Raw genomic sequence first — 16,165 nt, 5'->3', positions numbered from 1 at the left:
CCACCCTTTGTGCATGGCAAGGCACATTGCAGTAATACTGGTGCCATCGTGCTGATGAGACATACCGGGTTCAGGCAGAACTTTGTAGGACCAATACGGCATGTGGTCTATGAACTGTCAAATCATGTACCAGTACTGCGTCCCAGGTATTTGACCTTTGTCCTAAGCAACTGTAGGTTATCCCTTGAAACCTTGTGTCCTGCTGGAAGAGACGAAACAGAAACTGTTTCGTATCTGCCAGGGATGATTCAAATCAATCAGCGCCCAACAACAAGTCATCAACATATTGTATCAGCACCAACCCACTCTCAGGCTGAAAGGACTGTAAACAGTCATATAGGGCTCGGGGGAAAATACTCAGGCTGTCACTTGTAACCTTGGGAGAATTGGGTCCATGTATTGTACCCCCTTTGTGAACGCAAAGATGAAGAATAAACTGTGAAGAAACAGAATAAAGGTTGGTGACAGATAAGTTTGTAGAGGTGGAGAGGATTTTATTAAAATTACAGCTGGATTGGGCACTACGGGGAATTGATTAACTACTTGGTCTACCCCCCTTAAATCTTGTGCTTGCAGTGTCACTACTGGGACTACCTCAGCCATCAATCCAGTGTCCTGTCCATCCTAATTTCATAGGGAACCCGGTATCTGTGAGATGATTTCCTCTAGCTGTGATGAACATGACTCTAGAACAGTAGAATGCAACATTAGTCTTTGAGGAGTTTCTAACATACCTTGTACTTTCTGAGTGGGAGTACAATATATGTATTTCACATTTCAATTAACAAAACAAAATCTCTGTCGATTAAGTTAGTCAGGGGCCACTGCTGCTAGGAAAAAAAGAAAAGGGTTTGCATAATTAGTGTTTACCAGTGATCTTATCCTGATGGAGAATTTTCTAGTACTGCAAAAAAAACAAAAAAAACAACAAGCTTCTAGATCATGCGAAGTATTCATTCAATCCTTCTCAACCCATATTAAGGATCTGTACATGGTCCAACAAACATTTCCGAGCTTATCTAGACAAGGGCATTCCTAGAAATTAATACTTCTTATGTGGCAATTAAAAAGAAATACCCGGGGGTTACCCTATCTTTGTCCGCTTTCCTGCTGGGAAATACTAATGTGCGGACAGGATAATCTCCATTTATGACATTACTTTCTTGATTTTTATTTTATTTTATTTTTGGGGGATTTTACTATATATGTACTTGAATGACTCCATACTTACCAGTTCCACTGGTCTCAGTCACTTTCCCTTCAGGCTACAGCTCCTCTTTTACCGGTTGGATACTCCTCTGAGTGCATGAGAAATGGCTGAAACTAGTCAGGTCACCTTCTCCTCCTAAAAAAAACGTTGACGTTCATTAGGACATATATACTCTAGGTGACATTCATATTTTTATTATTATTATTTTCTATAGTTTATATGCTGGCTGCAACTGCTTCCACATCCACATATGGCAGTGTACTTGCTTTCTCTTTTTTTCTTATTCATTGTTGCTACGAGTTCAAATAGTTATGTTTTCGTTCTTGTCTTATATGACTTTGGTTAAACATACTTCCTGCAATACCTCAGGATCAAAACCACCAATCACTGGAAATTATATTCCACCATTCATATGTACTCAATCATTACAAAAATCCTCTGTGTATGGACCATACTTCCTACTCTTAATATACCGAGTGCGCTGAAAGGATTTGCCCTTATACCTTAACCCTCGATGTGATGGCCTCTTAGACGTCTGGAGTGTAAACTTTAACCACAAGGTACATGCACAACACAAGCAGTAAAAATTCACACTGTTTTATTGAATGTTTAACATTGGTATAAAAAGAGAACACATAAGGGTGTAACTGATAAGTGTAAAAGGGCTCATTGGCTTAGGGGTAGGTGCCTGGGTGGGGTACGTAGGGGTGGTTAATACTTGACATAACATAATTGGATATAGCAGTTGCTAGGCAGATGTTATATACGTTGCATCAGACGGAACTTAACAAAGGATCTTTTAGTAACACACAGAAGTAGAAAAAGCAGGTTTCATCTAGTATAGAGCTGACCTTGGATGCCAGACCCACACAAGCCTGGTATCTGTATGAGAGACAAAGGCATCTAGCACAAGGTAGCACGCATCTATGCAAACACATAACAGTTCATATAGCATGTTTTAACCCTTCATTAGGGAGGTAGAAATATTCACTTTTACACTATACTTATTATAAGGAAATTGATCATATAAAAAGTAATATTTACAAAGACAGAAGAGCTAACCCTTCAATCCCCTCTTAGAATCATGATTATTATATGACATGATTCTTGAGTGAGGCTCCTTTTAAATTTCTCCCTGTGGTGGTGTTAGATGTATAACAGGTATAGTTTCCAGGATATATGGTTATGGTGCTTCCTGGGTTGGGATTTTTTGACAATATGGGATATTCCCTTTTCCACATTTCGCACTGACTGTCATTTGTTTTGGTGTCATTGGAAAGGCTGAAAAAACAATTTTCCTGTTCTAGGGGTATATTAAGGGGCACTGTACCTAGGTGGGGCCTAGATTTGCCACAGACATAACAGTTGCTTTTATTGTGTTTGTTAGCACTATACTTCATCCATTCCAACCAAAAATTAATGTCAGAGAAACCAGTTTCAATAGCTAGGGTGTCTTCAAAGGTAGGGTTAGTAATAGCCACCATATCTTTAGAAGTGGCAATATGGGGCTTTAAAGGTTTGTTTTGGGGAGCAATTTTAGGCTGGTATTTTGGGTTTTTATACATGTCCCACAAATAAAACATTTGCCTTGCACTATAGTATCCTGCTTGCCACCCCACAGCTTCCCAGGAATTGCAATTAGATCCATAATATCTAATGTCATAGTACCATTCGTCAGTAACACAAATATATACTGTCTCAGACATTCCTGATTTCCTCCTTTGTTGTATATAACATAAAATAGTCAAGGATATATGTGGCTACGTGTGTGTTAGAGGAATTATACCACAAGGTGGGGATCCCATTAGTGTGTGTAATATCAACCTCACATATTGTGTGGTGAGTGAGGGCCAGTAGGGCTATCAAGGTAGTCCCCAGGATAAAGATAGGGGACAGGTTCCTCATCTTCTTCTGTTCTTCTTTCTTCGCTAGGTGGGAGGTCAGGGCTGTCTGCCCCGGTTCGTACCTCACTGGAATCACTTGCTTCCCTCTCTAGGTCTGGTCTAGGAACCTTTTTTTACTCGGGATGCATGGATCCAGGTAGGACTTTCCTCTGTCAGGACTGCTGTTCGGGTAACTGCTACGACCTCTGTCTCTGGACCATAGGTGAAGTCTCCTGGGCTCTTGTTCCTGGGGAGCACCTTCACCACGACTCTGTCTCTGACTTTAAAGGGGTGTGTAGGTTCCTGTGGATTCAAAAGGGTTTTTACAAACAACCTCATGTTCAATTTCATTCAGTTTTGTTATCAGGGACCTGACATACTCTTCTCTGATGAGTTCTAGATCTCCTTCCTGTATTACTAGTGGTTTCTTAGCCCAGGGTGTAGGAAAAGGGTCTACCCATTAGTATTTCAAAGGGTGAGTATCCTAGAGTTTTCTGTGGGGTATTCAAGATGCTGGTGTTTAGCTTTATTAGGGTTGTTCCTGAGGCAAGTGATGCATCTGCTAACATACTGGTCCACAAGTGATTTGGCATTAGTAACATAAAAATCATTGGTTAGTAGGAGGAGTGTTGTGGCTTCACCACGGTGACCAACACCACGGCACTGGGCAACGAGCAAAGGGGCACTGGACTGGGGCATACAGGGTTTCCCCTCTTTGCAGATTAATCCTGATTTAGGATTTTTTCTGCAGAATTGGGTAAGTTCAGTCGGAGAGATCAACACAGTATCAGGGAGGGTGACAATGGCATAGCCAGCCTGGTATGTATTGTCATTGGGCCTACTACATGAGCCGTCAACAAAAACTACGTCTGCGCCTGGTATGGGAACGGGAGACATGTCAAGTCTGGGAGAAGTTTCAGCTTCAATGGAAGCAGCACAGTCATGTAGGTCGGGTGGTTCATCCTCAGGACCTTTCAAGCCTAAAAGGGCATTGAGAATGGGTGCAGGGCCAGAAGAACTAGCAGTGTACTCAATGGTAAGGGTAGGGTTACTCAAAAGGAGTATTTCATATCCACTAAGGCGTTGTGCTGACATGTGCTGTGTGTGCAAGCCTTTAAGTATTGCCAGGACATCATGTGTGGTGTGGAGTACTGTGATGTGGCCTAAAGTGAGGGTAGTGGCCATTTCTGCAACCATTGCACAGGCTGCCAAAGCCCTGAGGCAGGCAGGCATACCTTGCACAGACACTGGCATGACTTTGGGGAAAAAATGCCACGGGGCGCAACTTCCCTCCATGAAACTGTGTGAGCACCCCCGCCATGGTTTTACAATTGTCCCTTGCATATAGATGGAAAGGTAGTACATAATTGGGGAGGCCAAGTGCCGGACTTTTTATCAACATACATTTTAAACTTTCATATGCAGTTAACATTTCTTGTGACCATTGTACAGTTTTAGGTTTGTCCTTCAGTGTGGCTTGTCTCAAAATGTTATCATAATAAGAGCAATCAGATATCCACTGTCTGCAGTAATTTACCATACCCAGGAAGGACAGTAGTTCCCTCTGGATAGTTGGGGTGACCAGGCCCAATACAGACTGTATGCGTTGTGGACTGACTTTCCTCTCTCCCTGAGTGAGCACAAAACCTAAGTAATCAACATGCTTTTTTTTACACCATTGCATTTTTATTTTGGACACCTTGTGTCCACATTCACAAAGCCAGTTTAGTAATGAAACACCATCCTCTCGGCAGGCCTCCTCAGTTTTACTACAGAGCAGCAGATCATCTGCATACTGTAGCAGGACTGAACCATGGTGAGGTTGCCAGGGCCTCAATGTGGCCTGGAGACAACAGGTGCGTCAATAATCTGCACCAGGTAAGTTGTTTACCCTCAAAAGAAAAGGCAAAAAGTAATTGTGTCTGTGAATCTACAGGTATGCTGAAAAAAAGGCATTCTTCAAATCAATTACAGAGAAGAACACAGCATCTGCAGGGATTGCAGAAATGAGTGAGTTTACATCTGGAACAATTGGTGCAATTGGGACAATTGGCTGATTGATCGCTCTGAGATTCTGTACAAATCTTATACTGCCATCAGCTTTTGCAACAGGGTTCACAGGAGTACAGTATGGTGATACAATATGTCTGAGAATACCCTGTTGTAAGAATTGCTGTATCATGGGGTGGAGACCTTCTATCTTTTCTGGTGAGAGGGGACACTGCATAGGTCAGAACACAAAACACTGGTTGTTGCACCGCTGTCCACTAAAAAGGGAATTTTACTTCCATTTATAATAAGTGGCAGCAGAGGTGAATCTTTACTATGACGGGAGAGTTGAATAAAGGCTGGGATACCCTCCTCCGGGCCCCGTCAGTGCGCGGGGTCTTTGGAATCTTCCCTGACTGCGGGGTTGGTTCTGTCTGTCAAAGCGTCTGGAGTTCCGATAGTTATGAGTGAGTGGGGAAGTGAGTAAGCTTTCTGAGTTAAGCAAAGGTAAGCCAGCGTCATCTGTCCAGCAGTCCTTAAACCTTTTCCAAAACGCAGTAACAGACTATGAAGGTTTCTGTTTACAAGCTACAGCGACAGGCAAAAAGCACAGGCTTTAAAGACTTCCTTCATATGTGTATAGCTGCGTCCTTTGCAAGCTTTGCGCAAATAAGATATACAGCCATCGAGGGTAATAGTGGGCTTGGGACAGTGTTTTACTATTATCTAAACTCTGGGTTATTGATGCTAGGGATAGAGCTAGTGGACGCACCCTCCAGCAGTGGAGTTGGAGGCGATCCCATTTAGTGTGAAAGGGTTACTGCTGCCAAGAGATTTGTGTCTCTGAGCGCAGGATACATTGGAATGCAAAGGGGGGAGGCGAGAGGGATTTTCAAAGATTTACAGTTCTCTGCAGCTTCGCTTCTGTGCTATTGGGAACTGACATTTTTTCTTAAATCTCCATATAGAAAGGGTAATTACTGCCTTCCCGTAGGAATGGGTCCTGTCCTGCTTTCTCTGTCCATCCCGCTAAATTATCCACCCATGGGTTAACTAAGTAATACTCTGAGGTAGAGTTGCGGGCGACATACATCTTGCATGTCTCACCAGGGAGGGGCGGGGGATATGCAGTTTTTTACTCTGACTAGAGCCCATTGTCAGACAGTAATATAAATCAACAGTACAACTTTTAAAAGAAAATTATCTAAAATATACAACACTCTACTTACTTATACATGCATCAGCTTAACCAGTTAATTAGTCATTGACAATATCACAATATTATCTGTATAGTGAGAACATGAAATCTTTTGACGGTACGATACTTACCATTCGTACAAGATGTCAGAAAAATACAGCGTTTTAGACAGGAAGCAAGAAAAGTGTTTGAGTAAAGATATCTGGCAGACGAAAACTTACCAGCCGTCTGGACCAAATATAAGAACTTATCTCACTACAAACATACAAGAATATAGACGATCAAATCGAGGTATGATCTACGTTACGTATAGACCCCAGGTCTATTTTTTTTTAAGTATCCCAGATACTAACGTCTTTGGAGAATTGCGCTTGGACGCCTGGTCCTTTCTCAGACGTATCTTTAAGTCCCAGACATTAAAGATTCTATGGTATCCCTGATACCTGTTTTATGCTTTTACATAAAACTTCGTAATATTAAGTCCCGGACTTAAATATTACCTTGTCACGTGTTCCCGGAACACTGACACGGATTCAGCTTCAGTGTATGACCGCAATCCTGTATGGCAAAGACAGACAATAAATTCTCTATTTTTACCATTCAGGGACGATCACTGAATCCCGGACGAGCCCCCAGCTGAAAGGATTTGCCCTTATACCTTAACCCTCGATGTGATGGCCTCTTAGACGTCTGGAGTGTAAACTTTAACCACAAGGTACATGCACAACACAAGCAGTAAAAATTCACACTGTTTTATTGAATGTTTAACATTGGTATAAAAAGAGAACACATAAGGGTGTAACTGATAAGTGTAAAAGGGCTCATTGGCTTAGGGGTAGGTGCCTGGGTGGGGTACGTAGGGGTGGTTAATACTTGACATAACATAATTGGATATAGCAGTTGCTAGGCAGATGTTATATACGTTGCATCAGACGGAACTTAACAAAGGATCTTTTAGTAACACACAGAAGTAGAAAAAGCAGGTTTCATCTAGTATAGAGCTGACCTTGGATGCCAGACCCACACAAGCCTGGTATCTGTATGAGAGACAAAGGCATCTAGCACAAGGTAGCACGCATCTATGCAAACACATAACAGTTCATATAGCATGTTTTAACCCTTCATTAGGGAGGTAGAAATATTCACTTTTACACTATACTTATTATAAGGAAATTGATCATATAAAAAGTAATATTTACAAAGACAGAAGAGCTAACCCTTCATGCACCCTCTTGGTCTCTGCTCCTCAGCCTAAACCTTAGCTCCTGATTTCTTCTTGCATGCCCATTTTGGCTCCCATTGTGGGCTTTTTTCACAAAACACCAAATGGCCCACACAAGATGACGGTGAATAGTCCCTTTGAGCGCTTTTCACCCACTCCTGCCTCTGCTGGCCAGTACGACGGTCCACTCCATTAGTGACCCCCGCGTACACAGACTAGGCCCCTACCAGACACCTCAGCACTGGAAGTATTGAAGTGTAAACAGCAATAAATTAATACCCCACCTTTTTCAGTGAAGGTTACAGGCCTGCTACTTTTGGGTTTCTATCAACTGGAATTTTTTTGGGTGGGAAACAACTTATCGATCACCCTTTCCAATTAATGTCCACCAGGAAGATTTCCTGAGAGTCAGCGAAAAATTCCTTTACTTTACACAAATCACGTCTTTGTATGCTTTACACAGCGCGTATGATGACACAATTGTGCAGAATTATGCAAATGGTATCACATTGCGCTGCATATCACACACACACATACACACATGCGGTCCAATTGCACAGCTTATAGATACTTGTTATCTATACACCCTATGTTCATGGGAGTCGAATCAACAAGCTGCGCTCCACAGCCGGAGTGTAACACCAACCCTTTGGTCAACATATCACGCTCCTCTGCACATTTTTACCTTGAAAAAGAACACACACACCACGTGCCTCAAATACCAATAAAACGTAAGGTTGCTAACCTTCCCACCACCGAGCCTCTGCTAACTCAGTGTCTCAACGACAAGATCCCGCTTTGTCCTGGTTCAATCCACTCACACTTACTTTTCAACAACCCATACTTTTAGATTATCTGTACTGAAAAAAAAGTCATTTACCAGTGATTGATAACACCCCCTTAAAGGTATTACACTTTAAACAAAGTATTATAGTAATGTGCTTTAAAATCGGATAGTTACCTGTTAAAATGTGTTTTATCCCATCTTAACAATCAATTTCTATTATGCGGCTAACTTCTGCTTGTGTAAATACACACTCATGTTTCCTGCCTGTGCATCCACGTACTATTGTACTATGACACGTGTATACTTGCGTATGCAAATGTGTATCGCTGCATACCTTTGCACGCAGCTTGCCACACTCTGTCACCCAACTTTAGTAATACAATAAAAAAAACACTTTTTGTATTGGCCCTCATTCCGAGTTGTTCGCTCGCAAGGCGAATGTAGCAGAGTTACACACGCTAAGCCGCCGCCTACTGGGAGTGAATCTTAGCTTCTTAAAATTGCGACCGACGTACGCGCAATATTGCGATTACAAACGAGTTAGCAGTTTCAGAGTAGCTCCAGACTTACTCTGCCTGTGCGATCATTTCAGTGCTTGTCGTTCCTGGTTGACGTCACAAACACACCCAGCGTTCGCCCAGGCACTCCCACCGTTTCCCCAGCCACTCCTGCGTTTTTTCCGGAAACGGTAGCGTTTTCAGCCACACGCCCCTGAAACGCCGTGTATCCGCCCAGTAACACCCATTTCCTGTCAATCACATTACGATCGCCGGAGCGAAGAAAAAGCCGTGAGTAAAAATACTTTCTTCATAGTAAAGTTACTTGGCGCAGTCGCAGTGCGAACATTGCGCATGCGTACTAAGCGGATTTTCACTGCGATGCGATGAAAAATACCGAGCGAACAACTCGGAATGAGGGCCATTGTGTAGTAGTAGTTAGATAAATGCTTCCACGTTCCCTTTGAGCACCGGAAGTTCCCTCCCAGAAAGCTTCCGCTATGTGTTGCCTAAACTTTTAGGTAGCACTTATGAAATGCAAATATTTTGTGAATTTTCGTTAACAATAACACTTTAACAATCATTTTTAAAAAAACTTGAATATTTTATGGCTATTGACTATAATTTAAATGCTATGATTCAGATTGGATAGCTATCTTGCAGAACATATGATGATATAAATACCCATATAATAATAATAATATAACGTATATATATATATATATATATATATACATACACATTATTTATTGCACTTCTATGAAACCCCTCACACAGCATATGTATTCACACACACATACTGAATTAATGTAATTTTCTACAAAGCCTCTAATTTGCATATCAACAGATGTTCACATGCTTATTGTCCAGGCTGGTTGAACAGGTTAATTAACATTTCAATTGAGCAAGCAGAGGGTTAACAAATCCTGGAGAGAAAAAAAAAACACTCTTCATCTGTGTGTAATTTTTACATCAAGTATTTATTTATCATTATTTCTCTCTCTAGGCCCAATTGAAACATTATTTAGAATCGACTATGGCATGGGTTAGTTAAATTCATTGGTAGCTTTTAAATGGTGTTGGATTTGTACATACATATTGCTTATTTGTGACAAAGGAAACAGATTGTTTAACAACCTGAAAGTCAGCTGCTAACTAGGTGGATAGGGAGTGACCTTACGTATCTATAATGGCCACTGCTCCATCCCCTTCCCAAGCCATGTGCATAGACAAAATGGTGGTCACACCATGTGGCCAGAATACCATGCGGCTAGCTCTTTTGTCACAAATAAATCCCAATTTATACAAGCACCGGTAGTTGCCCTAAGAGACAATTCCCACTGCATGGTAACAACACTTACACACACTTTTTCAGTGTGACCAAAGCTTTTCTGCTTCAGGCCTACGTTAGCAGTATGTGAATATGCCTCAGCATGCTTTCACAGCTATATCATACCTATGTACCAACTTTTACATACTTTTTAAATTTACTTAATAGATAAACAATCCAATTTGAATCAAACACAATATGACTTATTGAACTTTGTTTAGCAACAATAAATGTACACTGTAGCATTTCAAATATTGTGCATTTTTGTCACACTCAAACAACAAAGAAATATATTGTCCCCTGATTGATATCAACGACTTACTGACAACACAAAAAAAAATGGCATGCAGTTCAGCAGCTTCTAGATGTGTCCATCTTTAGCTGGTAGACCACAGTAGCATCTGTACAGGGCATCATTAAGTACATGATATCCCGGATGAGCACCCAACTGAGAAGTTCAGATTATCTCTAATAAATATTTGAAATGCCAGTGTTAATATATGCTTCGGATGCAAGGTGCATCTTATTACCATATATGATAAAAGTGTGCTGTACATCGCAAACTCTACATCCCTTAAGAGAAAACAAGAACTCGCACACATTGTATTACTGAGGTCCAATGCTCAGAGATGTATATATTTGATATTAAAAGGGTATGCATACCATATAACACATGTACAGTATATACATGGTTACAGTGTTACAATTACACAAGAAGCAATTGTAGCTACATAAGGATCAATTACAGCCAGCATAATTCCCCCTGTCCCATGCTCAATGCATATTCCGCTCCACCTTTGAATCTGCCCCAACAGCAACTAACAAAACAACACAGAACTTCTTGGGTGAGGGAAAATACCTATATTCTGTGTATTGGGGAAAGTACGTGTCTGGGACTGAGTCTTCTGTTATTGGTCCAGGGGAGGGTGATCTCTCATTCATGATGTGTTATTGGTCAGTTCATACGCAAGTAACGTCCTGCCTTGAAGATGACATCATAGGGATTAGCCATGCTGTCTTCCAGGAAGTTCTTTGTTCACTTTAGAATTGTGGCTTCATATTCCTACATTTAATCATAACTAATTGTTGCAATGTGCTACAATCTACCCATTGCTATCAAATTAACACACTCATTCCCATGATAATTTTGACAGCAAGCATGATATGTTTAACTTGCTACATTCCAATAATACACATATATATATGATGTTATTACTCTCCTATATAAATACATTATAATGTCTGGTGCTTGACATGTTTAATTTATGTGTTGGATGAAATATGTGTTGAATAAATCTTTCTGGTTTGTCTGTGTGAATGCGTTTGCTACCATCTCTCGCTGTGCAAGCTGCATGTATGCGCATGCACAGGGACCCATCTGTTTGGAGATTGTATTTGCTGTGTATGTAATATTTTTGACTTCAACATTTCTCTACTTAAAAAATAGATTATGCAAATGCAGAGGGCACAGTGTGTGAGTAGTACTAGAGAAGTGTCCAGAGGAATCAGATAATCAGGTAATCAAGGAGAAGTCAGAAAGCAAAGTCAGAATCAAGCTGGAAAAGAACACGGAGTAGCAATCAGCAGTCTGGATTAGTAACACTGGAGCACAGGAAAAACAGCCTGACATTCGGACAGTACTCTATTAGCAAAGTGGGGAATGATAGATTTGAATTTTGCACTAAGTGCCACGACACATGACTGCACACATAAATCTGGTAGGGGTTTTAGTTGGCATCCCGATGATAGGATGCCAATGGTTAGAAGACTGGTACCGGAATCCCGACACCACTGAAAATCCTGATGCCGGAATCTCAGCAGTCATAATCCCATATGTACAGTAAGTATGCCGGGGAAGGTTACAGTTAGGCTGTGAGGGCAGTTGTGTTCATTTTAGTCACTAGGTGGAGAATGGGGAGAGTTATGCTACGAGAGGGGGGGGGTGGTAGTTTTAGGCTGTGAGATGGGAGGGTTAGGACTAGGCTACGAAGGTGATGTCTGTGGTTGGGGGAAAAGTAAGGGTTAGTGTTAGCATACCTTCTAAAAAGTGTTGGGATTCTGATATTTGGGATGCCATTGTTGGGTTTCTGACCATCTGCATCAAAACTGCCAGGAACCTTTACTTGACCCTCCATAAGAGAGCTGTGTTCCCACTCCAGCCCAGAGCATGCTGCTAATACAGACACAAGGGTGTGGTCACCAACTTCACCGGGCCCAATAAGTAAACCCTGAGTTCTGGCACTATTTTGTACGGTGTATTTATGCAAATGCAGCTTATGCAGAACATCAAGAAAGCATATATACAACTAATAAGAGGCAGGTACAAGTACTCAGGAATGATGACTTGAAGTAAACCAGATGCAAATGCTGGTGATGCAGAGGCATAGGCATCCATGATGGGGACAACTTTCTCTATGTATGAATATATGGTGTAGGATCTAAATGTGGACCCTCAGTTGGTTGATGGCTAGGTGAGCTCTTATGTGTGTCAGGACCCCTGGTCTGAGCTTAGTACCAGCTAGTGAGAATGAACATAGGATAGACATGGGATAACTCTGTGGTTTCAATATTTTCTGATTTACTTGTAAAGTGGTTCCATATTTGTAGCACATTACATGGGTGAATTCCTCTTACAGTTTCTTGCCAAAAAGTTCCTCTTAGAGTTTCATGGTAAAGCTCCTAGGCTACTTGTAAGTTTCTGCTAATGAATAAGCTTAAGCTAGTAGTAAAATGGTGACTGAAGAACAACATGGCTGCTGACTATAAAATCACATTTCTCATTTCCCATCTTTTTATTAAGTACATAGCCTATTACCTTTTGTCTGCCTGAGATCACAGTCTTGCGTTGTATCAACAGGTGCTCTTACATACTGTATACAAACTTCTGCAGATTATGGGGGTCATTCCGAGTTGTTCGCTCGTTATTTTTTTCTCGCAACGGAGCGATTAGTCGCAACTGCGCATGCGCAATGTCCGCACTGCGACTGCGCCAAGTAAATTTGCTTTGCAGTTATGAATTTTACTCTCGGCATTACGAGTTTTTTCCTTCGTTCTGGTGATCGTAATGTGATTGACAGGAAGTGGGTGTTTCTGGGCGGAAACTGGCCGTTTTATGGGAGTGTGTGAAAAAACGCTACCGTTTCTGGGTAAAACGCGGGAGTGGCTGAAGAAACAGAGGAGTGTCTCGGCGAACGCTGGGTGTGTTTGTGACGTCAAACCAGGAACGACAAGCACTGAACTGATCGCAGATGCCGAGTAAGTTTGGAGCTACTCAGAAACTGCTAAGAAGTGTCTATTCGCAATTCTGCTAATCTTTCGTTCGCAATTTTGATAAGCTAAGATTCACTCCCAGTAGGCGGCGGCTTAGCATTTGCAAAGCTGCTAAAAGCAGCTTGCGAGCGAACAACTCGGAATGACCCCCTATATACATATGGGGCCCCTTAGCTCTTAATAGGCTACCCACTCCCTATTGAAAGACAAGTATGTGCTCTCCAAACTAATTATCCTACTAATTAATGTTTAAGTAAACAAAAATTGCTTTGCAATTCTTGCACATTCTTTGTTCACCAGGAGTCAGCTCTTCACTGTAAATGGAACACATGTCTGGTTCAAGCTGTGGGTACATAGTCTGGTAGTAGGTGGGGGTGTTGCCAAACTGATCATATGTTCCAGCAATCATAATAGTGGTTGGGCCTAAGTAACCTTTTTACCAACCATATTTACACCTTTACAACTGTGTAAGTTATTATTAAAAGAACAAATCCTTTTGCTATAATCAATTAGAGATGAGCGGGTTCGGTTCCTCGGAATCCGAACCCCCCCGAACTTCAGCCTTTTTACATGGGTCCGAGGCAGACTCGGATCTTCCCGCCTTGCTCGGCTAACCCGAGCGCGCCCGAACGTCATCATCCCGCTGTCGGATTCTCGCGAGGCTCGTATTCTATCACGAGACTCGGATTCTATATAAGGAGCCGCGCGTCGCCGCCATTTTCACACGTGCATTAAGATTGATAGGGAGAGGACGTGGCTGGCGTCCTCTCCGTTTATAGTTACTGTTAGTAGTTAGTTGATCTGATTGCTGCTTAGCTTATTGTGGGGAGGATTGGGGAGAGCTGTTAGGAGGAGTACAGTCAGTGCAGAGTTTTGCTAGTTTTTTTTAATCCGTTCTCTGCCTGAAAAAAACGCTCCATACCATATCTGTGCTCAGCCTCAGTGTGCTGCATGATATATCTATGTATATCTGACTGTGCTGAGTGCTCACTGCTCACACAGCTGAATTGTGGGGGAGACTGGGGTGCAGTTATAGCAGAAGTACAGTGCACACTTTTGCTGCCAGTGTGACTGACCAGTGACCACCAGTATATTGTCTGCCTGAAAAAGTTAAACACTCCTGTGGTGTTTTTTTTTTTTATTCTATAAACGCATTCTGCTGACAGTGTCCAGCAGGTCCGTCATTCATTATATTATATAAATATTTACCTGCAGTAGTGTTATATTTTTTTTGTTCATCTCTATCATCTTTATCATCTCTATATTAGCAGACGCAGTACGGTAGTCCACGGCTGTGGCTACCTCTGTGTCGTCAGTGCTCGTCCATAATTGTATACCTACCTGTGGTGGGGTTTTTTTTTCTATCTTCTTCATACTAGTAGTTTAGGAGTCTGCTGACAGTGTACAGCAGGTCCGTCATTATATTATATATATACCTGCAGTAGTGATATATATATATATTTTTTATATCATTATCATCTCTATACTAGCAGACGCAGTACGGTAGTCCACGGCTGTAGCTACATCTGTGTCGTCAGTGCTCGTCCATAATTGTATACCTACCTGTGGTGGGTTTTTTTTTTCTATCTTCTTCATACTAGTAGTTTAGGAGTCTGCTGACAGTGTCCAGCAGGTCCGTCATTATATTATATATATACCTGCAGTAGTGATATATATATATTTTTTATATCATTATCATCTCTATACTAGCAGACGCAGTACGGTAGTCCACGGCTGTAGCTACCTCTGTGTCGTCAGTGCTCGTCCATAATTGTATACCTACCTGTGGTGGGGTTTTTTTTTCAATCTTCTTCATACTAGTAGTTTAGGAGTCTACTTCCACCTCGTGCTGAAGCTGCTGCCACTAGTCATGGCCGAGACGATGAAATTCCATCAACGTCGTCTGCCAAGGCCGATGCCCAATGTCATAGTACAGAGCATGCAACATCCAAAACACAAAATATCAGTAAAAAAAGGACTCAAAAATCTAAAATAAAATCGTCGGAGGAGAAGCGTAAAATTGCCAATATGCCATTTACCACACGGAGTGGCAAGGAACGGCTGAGGCCCTGGCCTATGTTCATGGCTAGTGGTTCAGCTTCACATGAGGATGGAAGCACTCAGCCTCTCGCTAGAAAAATGAAAAGACTTAAGCTGGCAAAAGCACAGCAAAGAACTGTGCGTTCTTCGAAATCACAAATCCACAAGGAGAGTCCAATTGTGTCGGTTGCGATGCCTGACCTTCCAAACACTGGACGTGAAGAGCATGCGCCTTCCACCATTTGCATGCCCCCTGCTAGTGCTGGAAGGAGCACCCGCAGTCCAGTTCCTGATAGTCAGATTGAAGATGTCAGTGTTGAAGTACACCAGGATGAGGAGGATATGGGTGTTGCTGGCGCTGGGGAGGAAATTGACAAGGAGTATTCTGATGGTGAGGTGGTTTGTTTAAGTCAGGCACCCGGGGAGACACCTGTTGTCCGTGGGAGGAATATGGCCATTGACATGCCTGGTGAAAATACCAAAAAAATCAGCTCTTCGGTGTGGAAGTATTTCAACAGAAATGCGGACAACATTTGTCAAGCCGTGTGTTGCCTTTATCAAGCTGTAATAAGTAGGGGTAAGGACGTTAACCACCTCGGAACATCCTCCCTTATACGTCACCTGCAGCGCATTCATCATAAGTTAGTGACAAGTTCAAAAACTTTGGGCGACAGCGGAAGCAGTCCACTGACCAGTAAATCCCTTCCTCTTGTAACCAAGCTCACGCAAACCACCCCAC

The 16,165-nt window shown here is 42.0% G+C and overlaps 1 protein-coding gene across 1 annotated transcript in view; it reads right to left on the bottom strand.

Moving 5' to 3' along the window:
* Positions 1-12,389, bottom strand: part of LOC135040833 (vomeronasal type-2 receptor 26-like) — a gene marked incomplete at its 5' end in the record, with an annotated part of 133,138 nt that extends 120,749 nt beyond the window's left edge. Inside the window, one exon of the mRNA XM_063954870.1 lies at positions 12,154-12,389. Within this exon, the coding sequence (XP_063810940.1) occupies positions 12,154-12,389 (236 nt within the window). The remainder of the gene's footprint in view (positions 1-12,153) is intronic.
* Between the last annotated feature and the right edge of the window lie 3,776 nt (positions 12,390-16,165).

This window comes from Pseudophryne corroboree, unplaced genomic scaffold (assembly GCF_028390025.1).
Source record: "Pseudophryne corroboree isolate aPseCor3 unplaced genomic scaffold, aPseCor3.hap2 scaffold_773, whole genome shotgun sequence".
Classification (NCBI taxonomy): domain Eukaryota; kingdom Metazoa; phylum Chordata; class Amphibia; order Anura; family Myobatrachidae; genus Pseudophryne; species Pseudophryne corroboree.
Note: the sequence above shows the minus strand (reverse complement) of the source record. Positions and strands in the feature narration are given on the sequence as shown.